The sequence below is a fragment of the Anser brachyrhynchus genome (assembly GCF_964034855.1).
Source record: "Anser brachyrhynchus genome assembly, chromosome: 5".
Taxonomy (NCBI): domain Eukaryota; kingdom Metazoa; phylum Chordata; class Aves; order Anseriformes; family Anatidae; genus Anser; species Anser brachyrhynchus.
This window is the reverse complement of record NC_137699.1, coordinates 32,939,934-32,955,313: the sequence shown is the minus strand read 5'-3', so window position 1 is coordinate 32,955,313 and position 15,380 is coordinate 32,939,934. Positions and strand designations below refer to the sequence as shown.

Genomic DNA, 15,380 nt, shown 5'->3' with positions numbered 1-15,380 from the left:
CTCAGGGCAGGGAGGGAAGGAGCCAGCGCCGCGCTCCCGGCCGGGCACCGGCGGCCGTGGGGGTGCGAGACGCCTCCCGTAGGCCTGTGTGGAGCGGGGAGGTGACGGCTGCCCTAAATCCCGGCTCGGCGGGTGCCCCCCGGGCGGCCGCTGTCCCCGGGAGCTGTCACCGGCCGGCCCCGGGCTGCCGCAGGAGCCTTTGCCGCGATTTCAGGCGGGATCTGGGACTAGAGTTTGTCTCCAGCAGCTGTCGTAGCCCCCGAAAGTGCTTTCATATAGTATTTTTTTCAAAGTATTATGTAGTGTATACATTGTTGGTAAAGTTGCCTTAAGGATGTTCAGAGTGAATGGCTCATTGGCACTGAGAACATAAAGGAGTTGGCGTCACTTGTGTAAGTTGGGTATGTTTAATGAAAGAAAGATAAAATTCCTGTTTTAATCAAACTGAGAGTATTATTCTAGCTGGACTGGAGTATACAGCTCTTCTACCCTATGGTACTTGAACAAGTTGTTCTACACAAAGTACTTCGGAAGAGGTAAAACTTAGTTTCACTGGTGTCCATTCCAGTCAGATGGGTTAAGCTGAGAATTCTGGCAAACAAATCTGGTAAATACAAGGGTGCCTTTTAAACTAATCTGGCAGGGGAGGTCATGACATCATGGTATCACTTTGCTGCTTGTTTTTTCTTTCTTCAGGTAACAGTGTCTTTCAGGTCATGTTTTTGTCCTCATGCTTGCCCATCTCTTCATGCTACATAAAAAATAACTTCATTTGTTTTCTTTTCAATGCAAGTGTCATGTATTCATTTTAGGTGATAGTAGTTTGTATGTCAGGTAAACAAGGGAATACAAAAAAGGAATGCAAGAAAATTAAAACTGTATTGGCCAGCGTAATGGACAGCTGAGTGAGTTAACATACTTTCCATGACCGTTTTTCCATTTGTCAAGGGAACGTTCTACAGGAGGGTCACGATAAACAAGTTGGAATATAAAAGTCTGCTTATTCAGCAAGAACTTAATGTTTTTTTTTCTTTTTAATCATGAAAATTATAGGGTAAAGGTAGCCTCGCTATTAATCACACTTTAAAAAATAAACACCAAATCTGGAATGCTCTTTCAGAAGGCTGGACTTTTTTTCTTCCCTGCCAATGCTTGTTTTATTATTGATGCAGTTCGATCCCTAGAATTTTGCTTATATGATGGCTAAATAAGTACTATTAAGATGGCTGTATAGACATGACATTCTAAGCAATAAAGCCACTCAGCTCTAAATGCTTTAACCTCTAAATGCTTTGCTTATATCTTTAATGTGGGAGGGTTAAGATTGTGATCAGGACGTTTAAGCTTTGTGGCCTGATTTTGCTTCATTTCCCTGTGTTCTTACTATTCAGTTCCATCAGCTGTTAAATACAACTTTGTTAATCAAGTGCTGCTGATCTCTGACTCATGCTTATAAGTCATCATAGGGTGCCTCTTTGGCTCGATCAAATCTTTTTTCCTATGTCTATAAACAGTCTAGGAATGTGATTCTCCTGTCTTTTGTACTTCTGTAGGTAGATGGAAAATTCCACCAAGCTTTAGCACTTAAACACTTAACGTAGGTGCAAATATTTAAGTAAGGTACAAGATGGGAGAAAAACAGGACTCTAGGTTATCTGGAATGAATTTCATAGAAGGAATGCTATAGTAGTATTACTGAATAGAGTATCCTGTAACTTGTTAGAAACCTGATGCTGATGATACTTCACCTATTAAAGAGTTTGAGAAAAGGACTTTTGTAGAAGTGAACCAATTTGGCAGTAATACATGTCCATCTTGAATTGATGCTCCGGTGAGCACTACTAAGGATTATGTCTGTTTTGGTTTCTTTATTGTGGAAAAATGTCTTCTCCAGTTCATCTGGGGTAAGTACAAAAGAGTGAATATTAAATTTAACCTATTGGAATGAATTTTGCTATCCTCATGCTTCAATTCTATATAGCACAAAACTGAATAGCTGATGATACTAATGAGTGATAAACTATATGTTAATAATCTTTAGCTGAAGAGACTAAAAAATCTTTTTGAGAGAGCTTGAAGCATAGTGTTTTACAAGCCATACAGTGATGTCTAAAAATCTCTTCAATAAACTTTTAAATTTGGAGTCAAATTCTATACTAATTGTTTTTTATATTGTGATTAAAAACACTTCTTAGCATAGTAAATTTAAAAATATCTACAAAGACAATGCTTCCAAGAACTGAGGAATAACGTGTCCATGAAAACCTCTACTGAGAGGCAGGTAACCTTCAGGAGGTTATCAGTTATAAGAGTTAAGTCTGAAGTTGACAGTCTGAAATCTTACATGATGTGTTGTGGAATTTTTGTTTTGCATATAAATATTTTGAAATTTGAGTTTGAAAAAACTCTCAAGTAGTCCTAATTACTTTTTCATTTCAGTATGAGTATAAAAAAACAAATGAAAGGACCAAGATGTTACTTGTCAGCACTCTTGAAAGCTTTTTTGGAAAGCCATTGGAATGTAACAGTATTCAAACTCTAAATCACAGCCTTTGTTCCTATGCTTTGAAGCTGTTCACCTAATGTTTAATAAAAAACTAACGCTCAATGACAGCATAGGAGAAAAAATATTTCAGTGGTGAAAGGTGATGGATTTTCTGATGGTTATTTACATATTTAGGAAATATATAAGTAATACATGTATCAGAAAGTAAAAGCAGTCTCCCCGTTAAAGATGCTTTAAAAAACAAACCCTGAATCTGGAATGCTCTTCCAGAAGGTTTGACCCTTTTTCTCCTGTTATTTTATACTCTATGGTGTATTTAGGAAAAATATATATCTTGTGCTACTGTTTTGGACAAAAGTTTCAGAGTATGTGATTAGAAAAAACTTTCTAATGATTTTGGCAGAAGTAAAATAGGGTACGACTACTATCATAGGGGGCTTGACTTAAATTTTTAGAAGGGCCTCAATAAGAGCAGAATAGATAAAATCCTGTTTCAAGTAGCTATAAGCCTTAGCTTTTGATTTTAAGAAGCAGTCATAAATTGCAAATCTTGTTCTGGTTTTCTTTTGGTCAGCAGGGAGTGTCAGGAGTCTTTATTTTGCATGAGAAAGCTTTGAAAAGTGTCCAGTGCTGCACCTTATGTGAAGGATGGGAGTCAAAAGGAAATTATGAAAGAATACAGTGGTTGATCTGAATCATCTTCCTTTGTCATATTGCTGTGATTTGCTGTTTGTCTAGTATGACGTTAACAAAAACACTGCTTCTCCTGTCAATAGCTGCAAATTCATCCCATTCTAACTATTATGAAGGTGTTCAAAAATGGAGTTGCATACACTGGCTTGAAAATGGTAGATGAATGGAAATCTCATCACTCCTTCCAGGAGCCGTGGAAGTGCAAGGCTTCTTACCAGAGGTGTAACCCCAGCCTACTCTTGTTTCACAATCCATTGTTGTGTTTGCATATAGTATCTAAAATAATAAATTAGAAACACAGAAATTAGAAGTCTTTAAAATAGTGGTGCCTGCTTTCTATGTGTGTGTTGCTTAACTTGAAATTGAGCAAGCTGTCCAATCTGATTGTAGACAAGTTGCCTTATGTGGAACTGAGCAAATTGCCCAACCCAGTGCAAAGAATGTAGGTTGCTGAGTAGACATGGAAAAAAAAGTTACTGGCAGGTCATCCTAAAGGAATGAACGGTTGGAGGGAATGTTTGAACCTAAACAAATAGGCTAGAGAAAGAACAAACCTGATTGAAACAACAAAAAAATTGCCTCAGTTGTTACAGGTCAGACAACTGCTGTGCAACCTGTTCCCAAATAAGTTTTATACGTGGGCTGGTGAAGGCTTTTAAAACAATTGAATCCAAACATTACACGAAGTACCAGTTCAACATTGTACGAAATCACACCTTTACTGAGTAAATATTACAGTTCAATCCAGTCTTATTCCATCTATTTATTAACTTCATTTGAAGGGCTCTGAAGAGCCAGTATCTTCTGTTAGACATTCTCCTGATGCTACGGGAACTGATGCTCTAGACAGATTCCCACCTGTTCCCACCATGGACTAATCTAAAGATCTAGATGTCTGGTCTGTTTAATCATGATAATATCAACACCACTATGCTAAATCTAACAACTGGCTTTGGCATTCTTATTACAAACTGGAGATTTAGCCTGCAATAATCTTCTTCTTTCTGCTTGCTTTGTCCAACTCCCTCCTGAACTTGCTTAGAAACAGACTTTTCAACTTTTAACTCATTGTCCTAGAAGCCTGCAAATTCATTTTGTGAACCCTAAAATGATAAATTATGTCTAGATTCAGGCAGTCCTCTAAAGGACAAATGGTGACCAGGTATAAAGTTTGACCACTTGCCAAATGCAGAGAAACAGTACATTCTCCATCAAAAGACAGAAAACTGACAACAGGAGTAGAGATGAACAAAAGAGAAGGAAAGATGCTACAGGAAAGGTTTTAGTGTTCTGAATGAAGTAGAAGAGATTGGTAGAGGTGTTAAGATTATTTCTAGCCACAAAGGAATTTAAGAAAATACAGTGGAACTGGAATTCAAATCTGCTGGTAACAGTAATTCAGTGTAATGGGGTCTGTTCCTACAAGGAAACACTGACATGCTAATCTGTTTTTTCTTTTTCGTCCTTCAGTCTCCCACAGTCAAATCACTCGCTTGTATAGTCGCTTCACTAGCCTCGACAAAGGAGAAAACGGCACCCTGAGGTAGGTACCATCACTAGCTTGGTTCTTCTTGTGTTGACGCATCTGTAATGGTGGCTTGCTGTTGCAGGATGCCTACATGTTTTCCTTGTATGGTGCATCAGTGAGGCTGTTATAACAGGTTCCTTCATACCTACTGTCTATGTGGAATTTCTAGTTTGTTCTTTTATGAGAGGTCAGGAGAAATCTGGTTGAACTGAGTAAGGGTGCTCTAAATACCAGTTGTCTTTACTGTAGAGCTGAAGGCTTGTAGTAGTTAATACCAGGAAGGTCAGAGTTGATTTCAGGGTTTCTCGACAAATGTTCAGAAATGTTGAACCACGGAACTTGCTGTAACTTGCTCTTATCTAACATGAGGCAGCTGCTTTTGTTTCACGTTCACCATATAATCACATCTGCCAGAACCAGAGCACAAGGAAGCTCAAGACAATATAGGACAGACTGGGAAGGGGAAAGGGACATTATAACATAGCATATGGGGTCTGGCTGAGATGGAGTTGATTTTCTTCATTGCAATTCCATCCTGACCCAGTGAATATATATTCAGAGATCACGCAGGGTTTTGTATGATATGATCTTGCAAAATGTGACTGTAGGATGCACTATAAACCTATAAAGCTAGGCCTACCTATAAACTTGTTTAGGTAGAATGCTAGAATCACTGTTCAGAAGGTGAAGGTGCAAAGTTGTAAGGTATACTCTCTGGCAGTACCACCAGCTTCCTGCAGTTTCCTTCTGTGACTCATACGCAGTTCCTTCTGGTGCTGCAAGTTGTTGACTTCTCAGTTAGCATTTAAGTAACTGGTTGTGCAGTTGTTACACTGTAAACAGGACTAAGTGATTATTTTTGGTTAAAAATGCTTTCCATCCATTTCTAGCTTGTTTAGATATTTTCAGTCTGACTCCGGTGATTTGAACTGCAGTTGCACTGCAAATATATGGACTGCCATAGCTGAAGGGATGACAAAATGGATTGTGGGCGTGGAAACAATTGGCTTGGGATGGGATGGGCAGGAACTTCTTAAGCGTGCTCTGCCACTGAAGCCAATGCATCACAAATTGTAGCATTGGCTATTGTGACATACAGACCAGCTGATTGTAGATAATAAGACTACAACTACTCTCAGAACTAAAGAGAACACTGACAGCCTCTTCAGACTCTATATGTGGGTTTAGCCTTTACTGGTTATCGAAGGCGATGGCTGCCAGACTAGTCTAGAACAATTTGAACCTGAATGTAGGCACATGCTCTTTCTCAACTCCTCCCTCCAACTTTAAATTCACCTACTGAGGACAAAAGCTGTATAAATTTCAAGTGTTGCACTTAATTCATGTGAGATGGATAATTAGTCAAATATTTTATGAATATCTATTGCACAGTGGTTGGCTTCACAGTGTTATGTATCAGGAGGAGTTTAACTTTCATTGTTGATAATCACATGGTTCTTGGGAAAGGAAGTTCATTGGGAAAATCCCAGCAAGCAGGCAAACTGTAATCTATTAACTTGCAGTCTGGGCCTCTAAGCATAGCCAGCTCCCAGCCATGTCTGACTTAGAGTGGCATTTGTGTTTTGTAACCTGTCCACAATATGTGGAAACAGTCATTAAGTTTAAGTAATGGAAAAGTACTTCCTGAAAAAACAATGGTGGGGTGTGTGGGGGGAAGAGGTTGAGAATTACAGATCGGAAGCTTAGAAATGGTGGTTGGTTCTGAAATACTGATCAAAGAACTCGTTACTTTCACGTAAGGTGAAGTTATGTGCTTACTACCATCAAATGATTTGGAAGCAGTGTCTTCTGATTGCTCCCTGTAAGCAAGAATGATTTGCTGTAAGGCTGTTACACCTTTGACTTGTAAATCAGACATAGCTAAAATCATTTTTCTGATTGTGGTCGCGTGTTATGCAGTTTTTTGTGGCATATCTTTAAATATGGACCACGCTTCTGAAGAAGGGGAAGAGCTGTGTTGTCCTTATCTATGTATCAAAAATGGGCAAAGTAAAGTGTGTCTTGAGCAGTTCTGGTAAATGACTATTGCTCATGGTGGTTAGAGAAGGTAGGTAGTTCATTCTGGGGCTATAATCCAAAGCTGAGATCTTTCCTAGCCAGATGTTTCCATCCATTGTATTGATGTGCAGTTTCAAGGCAGCATCTTTTCAAAGGTATGTAAGATATAAGGGTAGAGTACTGATGGAGACAGCTTTGTGTGCCTTTTGGCTCTTTCCCCTCTTTATCCTCCAGTTACAACTTTGGCTACTGACTAAGTGCTATCAGTTCTTTAAAAGTGTAGAGAAAATGTGATATTTTTCTTTCACTTTTCTTAAACAAAATGGCTAAACTCTGACTTGTACTGTATGAATGAAACCAGGTTGTAAAAGACTTTGATTTCAATACTGTGGCAAGCAGAGTTGCTGCTGCTATTTTGCCGAAACAAAGGGTTGATGCCTTGGAATATCTGTAGCTACATACAGTTGTGAAATCTGATCCATATCAGTTCTGCCTACATCCTGACTGTGGGCTGGGAGGAAACTAGCGCACACACCTCTTCTTTTCATGCTGATCTCAAAGATGAGGATACTGGAGTATGTGAACAGGATAAGCACGTGCTTGATTCGGTGAGTGTTAGGGCTGTTTTGAGAGCTCGTACTGATGTGTACACTACACATCATGCACCTGCTCCAAAACTATCCCCTATCTATGTGTAAGTATAAGTATCTAGGCAGTCCTGTATAGAACTATAAAACAAGATACTTGTCTTAACTGCTACTCTTGCATGTAACTATTGCATGGAGCCTCCCACTTACAATACCTTTTTTCTGCACTGAGGAAATGACATGTTAAGCACTTCAGAAGTATTTTTTTATTGCACAGCAATAAGTTTAGCCTGGTGAGTGTAGAAGAGAAAGGAAGGGCAAATGCTCTGAAAGCTGATATGAGGAGAATAGACGCAGTGCTGTTTATGTATGTCTTGCACTTAGAAAAGCTGTTCACAAGGCAGCGTATCCTAGAGAACTTCAGAAAGCCTTTGGTCCTGAGAGCAGGGTAGTGAGCTATCAGAGCCATCTGTTGATCTTCGTCAGTGAATTGAATCAGTTCAGTCTGGGAAAGTGTTAGGCTTTTTCTTAATAGTTCAAACTGATACTGTATGTATTCACAGTAGAAAGTGCAGGTTGGCTATCTGAACATGAAGTTCTTTACCTTTGATTAAGTAAATGCAAAGAATTTTTAGCTTTATCTAAAACAGACGAAACAAGCAGGATATGGGTGTGGGCTGGTGAATGATAGGATACTATACTAATCTACACTTCTGTCCTTGACTATGCTGTCTTTTATTTATGCTAGTTCTTTTCCTGTTGCTTTTCTTCCAATTATCACCTTTACTTTTGGTATACTTTGCCTAATGTTTATAAAGCAATTATTCAACAGTTAAACTTTTAAACTTCTATAGACCATGTGTGAGGATGAAGTTAGATGAGGTGGCTGACATGACTGTGAGAGGAGGATGACCATTCTCTATTACTTCTCCAGGCTCCTAACACATCTTTTCAGCTGTGGTGCTGTTAGTAAATTGAAGCAATTCAAAAATTAGTCCAATTCAACAGGAAAAGAGCTCTCTTTTAGGTTAGTGAGGTGCACTGGACCACCAGAAGGTCTGATGAATGATAAAGCTACTGTTAGCAAGGGAAGGGAGTAGTGAAATATCTCTTTAATAGTAACCTGTTAAATCTGACCATCTTGCCATCCTACTCTTTGAATTATTTCCCTCTTTTGAATTATTTTTTACTGCTTATACCCTGTGGACATTTTTTTCCTTTGTTCCACCACTTTTGTTAGGCATATGGCTTGTTGTCTTTTACTTGCCCTGAGCTCAAGATAGCCCCACGCTCATCATTCCTGTTAGGTAATGGTGCTCGTGACTACTATTTAGAAGTAGAAGGGCAGCCAGAAATAAAGAAAGAGGGTGCAGTAGGTCCCTTGCAGCCTTTAGGATAAGACAGCCACCTCTAGCATAGGGATCTGCGATACGCCTTGGAAGGTATACTCATGCTTAGAAATACTTGTCTTAAAATCTACAGATTCCTTGCTGCAAAGTATAAGTGTGAATGCTCTGGCACATATAAAAACCATTTGGTCTGCATAATGATAACATGCAGTTAAAGGCTACTTTGTGTGTTATGTTTAAGTAAGGATTTAGTAGAAGCTGGGTCCTGGAAATACCACGTTAGAAGAGCCTTGTTGCTATGGCACAGAAACAGGGCATCAGATTTCCTATGAGCTCCAGCCTCAGCCAGGTGAAGTTTTGTCCCAAATGCCTGCAGGAAGCCTTAGTTTATAAATGCATCATGCATTCATTTACTTTTATGGCTATCTGAGCTATTTCAATTATAACACTCACTCAGTAATGTGCTCTTAACAAGCAAAAATGGTCCTGATAATGACAGGACAAATAGATTTGAAACCTGGAGAGTTATTTGTGGTTAATTGTTAATCTCCTGCTATAAAGCAGAACTGGAGGCTGAAATCTGAGTGTCAATTGAGGCTTAATACTCAGAAACAGTGATATGCAAGTAGAAGTATGCTTTGAAGCATTAAGATTTTGTGCTGAATGGAATCTGAGAGCGGTTGCTGCTTTTAGCTGGTAAATATTAGCATTGAAGTTATGTTGCTAAAGTATTATTGTTAGTGCATAGGTTTTCCACATCACTGCATCCCCTGCTGAAGTCACTAATGCATACTGTGCCCTTCAGCTATAGCTGAAAATGCAGCAGTCCTGAAGGGTATTGTAACAAGTTAATCATGTTATGCAGATGGTGACTTTGCCTATTAAAAATAATTCAGACCTGATTGGAGTAGATGTTCTCTGGACTAGATTAAAAAATATGATCAGGTCACTCCAGTAGAAGGTCAAACAGTTTTAACCATGTTGTATCAGATGTACTACAATTGAGATTAACAGTGCTGTGGTGTAACTAGGTGCAAGGAGTGCTTCAGAATTCGTTTACAGTTAGAACATCTTGCTCTCTTATGCTAAACTAGTAATAAGAAAGAGGCTAGCAGGTTCCTTTTTCCTCCTTTCTTTAAGATCACAGTATTATAAAAGGCCATTACACTTAAGTAAACAAGAACAAGTGTTTTTTTCTCTGCCAGATTGTTTAGCACAAGCTTGTTGCTGATTCATTTAGTGAGCATAGTTCTTAAAAGTAGCAAGCTCTCCATGACCACATTTGAGACTAAAACTTCAGAAACAGCAGGATTGCATTTCTATTGTAGAGAATAGCCAGTATTTCTAGAGATCAGGCAGGAAGTGCCAAGTTTTGCATCCAGACAAAACAGGTTGTGGGAGGCTGGGTTGTTTTTCCTTTTTTTTTTTTTCCTGCAGCCTTACCACATTGCTGTTACCTTTGTACTCTAAAGCCTAGGTGATTATGAAGTATGCCTTGTGCTAACTGATAAATCGCTATGCTGTATAGTGCAAAAAAACCCCTCTGTTTCCTGAAATACTCGCTCAGACGTGAGCCTACCTTGGACACACCAAGATTATCTCACTTTCCTGTTAGTAAGATTCTGTTAGGTTGAAAGAAAAAGAATTAGTGCAACTCTAATAGTAAAATGAACCCTGTGCTCATGTCTAAAATGTGTTTACATCAGTACAGCTCATGTCTTCCAGATCAGAAGAAGCCGTAACAATGTAAGCATAGCTATGCTTATGCTAGCTGTGTACATATAATCATGAGTAGAAAAGAGAATGACTGGTGAGAGCAGTGAGTCTTTGCAATGACCTGGTGACGTTGCATCTAGTATACAGGCCCCTGTCAAAGACTAAATTTAAGTTGTTAAATAGGAGTGTTTCTTGGAGGAAGTTAAAATCTGACATTTGGCATTCATAATATAGGAAGTTCTTACATGAAATTAAAATAAGTGGATTGCTGGCGAGTATACTTGGAGGAGCATAGCATGGTATTATCCTAGAATCTGGAATGGGCTAGTCTGGGAAAATCATTCTAACTCAGAGGATGTAGTTCCTAAATATGTATGAAAGAGCTTGCTTTCATTTCAAAGCCATTTCAGAAGCTTTCCTGTCCTTAAAATGAAAACTAGCATCACTTCAGGAAGTTTTCTAGCACAAAGAATTTAGATGCTAACGTTATTTGTTTTTATGCAATTTTTTCCTTTGACTTGAAGACTTTATATAGACTTGTGTTCTTGCTTTACTTCAGTCGTGAAGACTTCCAGCGGATTCCAGAGCTTGCTATCAATCCATTGGGAGACCGAATTATCAATGCCTTCTTTCCAGAAGGGTGAGTTCTGACTGGATTTGTGAACAGTCACGAAACTTGTACTTTGTCAGAAGCTCTATTTGAAGTGAAATGCTGATAACTAAAACACAGAATTTGAATTTAGTAATAATAGAACACCTCAAATTTGTCTTGAGCCGTGTGTTGGCACATTGTTTCCTGTGTTTCATTCTTCAGAAATAGACTACCCTACCTCATGAGTTTTGCGTGCTTTATTCAGTGACGAGGTCTGGCTGTGTGTCAGTGTTTTCCACTCTTCTTGCTATGCCTCTGAACACTTCTAAAGAAAGTCAAGGGCGTGTATGGACTTTGATTCTTACAGCAAACTTGTAGCAGTGACCTTTTATGTGAAGTTGCATTGCAATTAATTCGATTCTGTTCTTCACCTTTTGCCTTCTAAGTGTGCCTTTGTTAACAGATCAACTTTTTTTTTTAGTTTGGATCACATTTAAGATGTAGCTTACGATGCTTCTAATGTAATTCCAAAGAGACAGTCAAATTTCCAGTACTGTCTCTCTTCACTGTACTTCTCTAGATAGTTCTATGGAATCTGCTTCTGTTCTTGAACACATCGTTACTGATTTGATGAGGAATGTTTTCTCATCTACTCTTAATGTCAGTTAATACCAGACAGGTTCCTGAATGGAAAGCAGGAGACCTGGGAAGTATGCACATAGCTGCTTCCCACGCTCACGAAAAGTGAGCAACTTGTCAGGGAGCAGCAAGAGATGGCTGCCCCACAGGCAGGAGCCCCAGGTGACAGCTGGTAGGGGCAACGCAGTCATCAACAGGGGGCACAGTACATGAAAAAGAAAAGCAGAGTGACAGAACTAGGGACAGTTGTTGCATCAGTCAGCAGTGTACTTGTTGCCAGAATACTTTGACAACGGTGAAGCAAGTCTTGGGTCAGTCCAGGAAATCACTCTGTAGGCCAGGTTCCAGATCAGCAAAACACACTGCTGGTCTCAGGCATAGTTGCAGGATAGCTCAGGGAAGGGCAAAAAGTGTGAAGGCTTGAGCTTAAGTGCAGCTTGCAGGCAAGGAAACATAGCTCCCAAAAAGATGTCTTGCTGCTTTTTTCCCCATGCATCACTCTTCACAGCAATATGATCCCAGGTTACAACTGAATTCTGTCAGAGCTGGTTTTGAGCACAGGCTGCCAAACCCTGAGGAGGTGGAAGTTAGTTTGCATGGTATGGGCACTTTAAACATTCATACTGTTCTTTACTGAAATTAAAAATAAAATGTATAAGCTGTGCCGAAGCTGACCTGCTAAAATGCTTGTGCAGAGAGGACCAAGTCAATTTCCGTGGATTCATGAGGACACTAGCCCACTTCCGACCCATAGAAGATAATGAAAAGAGCAAAGACCAGAATGGACCAGAACCACTGAACAGCCGAAGTAACAAGCTCCACTGTAAGTAATGTGAACCTTCTTATAGAAGCAATTCATTCTTTCCTTTTTCTAGGAAAAGAGTAAAGGGTTTGGGGTCTTCTGCGTGGTCTTTTTCTGTGGAATGATATTCTATCAAAAAAAAAAATGATTTTTTTAAATTAACTTGCAAGCTTCCATGTTCAGAATGTCAGTCAACCTATACTTGAATTGGAATTCGATGAAATTGATTAAATTTTGAGTTATAGATGCCTTTCCCAAATGTCTCATAATAAAATATTTTGAAAAAAATTGGAGTTATTTTGTATCCACACCCCATACATGAATGGGCTTTTCTGTTTTTCTCCAGTCTTCTGTATAATACAGCGCTCACTGAACAACCTTGGCAACAGTCCTCAGAGCACTTAAAATTTGTCATAAATCTCAGCCAGAACATAGTCAAAGGTAATGAACAAAAATGTAAAAATGGTTGGCTCTGAAGTTAAAGGACTGAATATATCTTAGTGGCAATTATGCCTCTGTGGCTCAGGGCTTTGAAGAAATAACTCTTAAGTACAGTGCTTCTGAAACTTCTCATACTGAGTACTGAAGTAATGTTTTTCTCTTCTTGGCAATAATGTTATTTCCTGTATGTGGGAATAACTCTTTATGGAACTGAACATGAATTGTACAGTGAGTTAAAATTTTGTTAATTATCTTTAATAGTAGTTATTCATAAATTTTGTTTTCCTAGATAAAAGGAAGGTAAACATTGGCACTTGAATTCAACTGTTCCTCTTTTTTTCCTGCAGTTGCTTTTCGGTTATATGACCTGGATAAAGATGACAAGATTTCCAGGGATGAGCTTCTTCAGGTAAGTAGCATGGGGCTGCTTTGGATGATTCCATCATGACCTTCTTTCTTTGTCACCTCTTCATTCTGAAGAGTATAAAAGGTGCTGCAACAGTCTTAAATTCTTGTAAGAATCTGGTGGCTCTTTATTATCTCTGGTTTAATGAGACCATAACCTCATTTGGTAGTCCAGATTTTGTTAGACTGGGGTGCAAGGTTCCCATCTTAGAGTGTTAAGCTAAGTGAGGTCTAATTGTAAATGATTCCTGAAAGGTCTCACTAGGAAAAAATGGTTAAATATCCAACAAATACACCAAGCCTCCTGAGAGCTACCTTCTGCAACTTCTGAAGGTGCTCCTAACAAGACTTCATAGGGACATTGAGGTGAATGAGGTCATTTTTCTAGTCCTCTGTGTATTCTCTAAGTAGAATAAAACTTCTTGAAACTGCAGCAGAGGTAATCAAAGTTCATCAGTGGCTGCATGTTTAAACTAGGCTTGAGCTAGGAGTAATTACATACTACTAATCTTGAAGTAGACACGGCAATTTGTGGTTCCTGATGTAGGACAAGGATTTGCTTTTGACTGCAACTGCCCACTTCAATCTGCACAGAAAATGCTTTACTAAATGTGGAAAGTAATGGCTGTTAATCACTTGGCTGTATAATTAGAAAATTCCTGTAGGAAGTATTTCAAACAGCAGATAGTCAAATCTAGAGTTGGTATGTTTTATATGGAAAAATAGACAAACATTGGAATAAAGCACTAATTCCTAGTTCCATAAACTTTCTAATACTCCTGCTTCTTTCTGCTGCCTAGTGAAAAAGGTGGCTACAGAAGGAAGATGTTCACTGGAAACCTTGATGTATCAGGAGAAAAATCTGTCAAGAAATGATTTCTATGCTAATCTTCCTCTGTTCTTGCAAGGAGTTATCTGGACAGTATGCATGAGAAAAAACAGCGTTAAGAATACTTTTGTTCCTGTATCAACAACGTGTTTGATTTTTTTAAATCATCTGGGGCCTTCTGTACATTACAGGTGTTACGGATGATGGTTGGTGTAAACATTTCAGACGAACAGCTTGGCAGCATTGCTGACAGAACAATTCAGGAAGCTGATCAAGATGGGGATAGTGCTATCTCCTTTGCAGAGTTTGTAAAGGTTGGTAAACTACATTTTTAACAAGAGTAAATGAAACTGCTCAGTAATGGGCAAGTCATTCAGGCTTAAATGCAGACAGAACTAGGAAGTTTTTTGAGTATTCTTTCTGCCTACATTTGGCTTATTAGAACACTATATTGTCAGGGTGTTAATAATTAGACCATATATTTCTCCATACTTTAGTGTAAGGTACAGCACTAAATATACTAGAGAATTTTCACACCATGCTAAGAAGACTTCAGATGTTAGGTTCTAAAAGGTATCTTCTACTAGAGTAGGGTGTTCAGTGAAGGGTGACAGGAGCTTTAGAGTTATAGGCGGGTAGTCAAGTACTTCCAAAGCCTGCTGCTAATCAGGTGATGGAATAAGATTTTCAGTGCAGCAGTCAATCTAACTTTTCTTTTGCAAGCGCTTCTTTCTACACAAGTAGCCTGAGAAGCAGCAAGTGAGTAATTCTTCTGCTGTAACTGTGCTGATTTTTACCCATTAGTGACACAATTAAAGTTCCTAGCTCTAGTCCTGTGAATTGCATCTTCTGATAGTTGTCAGAAATATGTAGTAGTAAGGAGCCATTATAGTCAGTGGAGAAAGTTGTCCTATAGAGGAACAATCTCAGCTGCCTATTGGGATGACATTGACAAGAAGAACCATACCCATCTCGGAAGTAGACAGAGATGAGATGTGGTAACAGAAACAAGTTATAATGTGGGAAATTCTTATTAGACATAAGGAAAACTTTTTTTTTTTGCTGGGGGATTTTCACAGGTGTTGAAAAGAGAGAGCCTCCTTCCTTGGAGAGATTTAAGACTCAACGGGACAAGGTCTTGAGCAACGATCTAGCTGGCCCTGCTTTAAGCAGTGGTTGAGGGAGTTGAACTAAAAGACCTCTAGAGGTCTCTTCAAACTTGAATTACTCTGAGCTCAGAACACTGAAGTCTTCCCAAAATTGTCTGAAACAGA

At 39.0% G+C, this 15,380-nt stretch overlaps 1 protein-coding gene across 2 annotated transcripts in view; it reads left to right on the top strand.

Annotated features, from left to right (window-relative positions):
- The window catches only part of CHP1 (calcineurin like EF-hand protein 1), a 33,955-nt gene that overhangs the window by 266 nt on the left and 18,309 nt on the right, over positions 1 to 15,380 (top strand). The window contains exons 1-6 of one of the 2 annotated variants that reach the window (XM_080592300.1): positions 23 to 3,419; positions 4,670 to 4,742; positions 10,958 to 11,038; positions 12,325 to 12,452; positions 13,220 to 13,281; positions 14,298 to 14,420. In XM_080592300.1, coding sequence (XP_080448426.1) covers positions 3,359 to 3,419; positions 4,670 to 4,742; positions 10,958 to 11,038; positions 12,325 to 12,452; positions 13,220 to 13,281; positions 14,298 to 14,420 — 528 coding nt within the window. In that variant the 5' untranslated portion in view covers positions 23 to 3,358. Of the gene's footprint in view, positions 1 to 22; positions 3,420 to 4,669; positions 4,743 to 10,957; positions 11,039 to 12,324; positions 12,453 to 13,219; positions 13,282 to 14,297; positions 14,421 to 15,380 lie in introns of those variants that run through there. The other variant, XM_080592299.1, reaches the window with a different exon arrangement.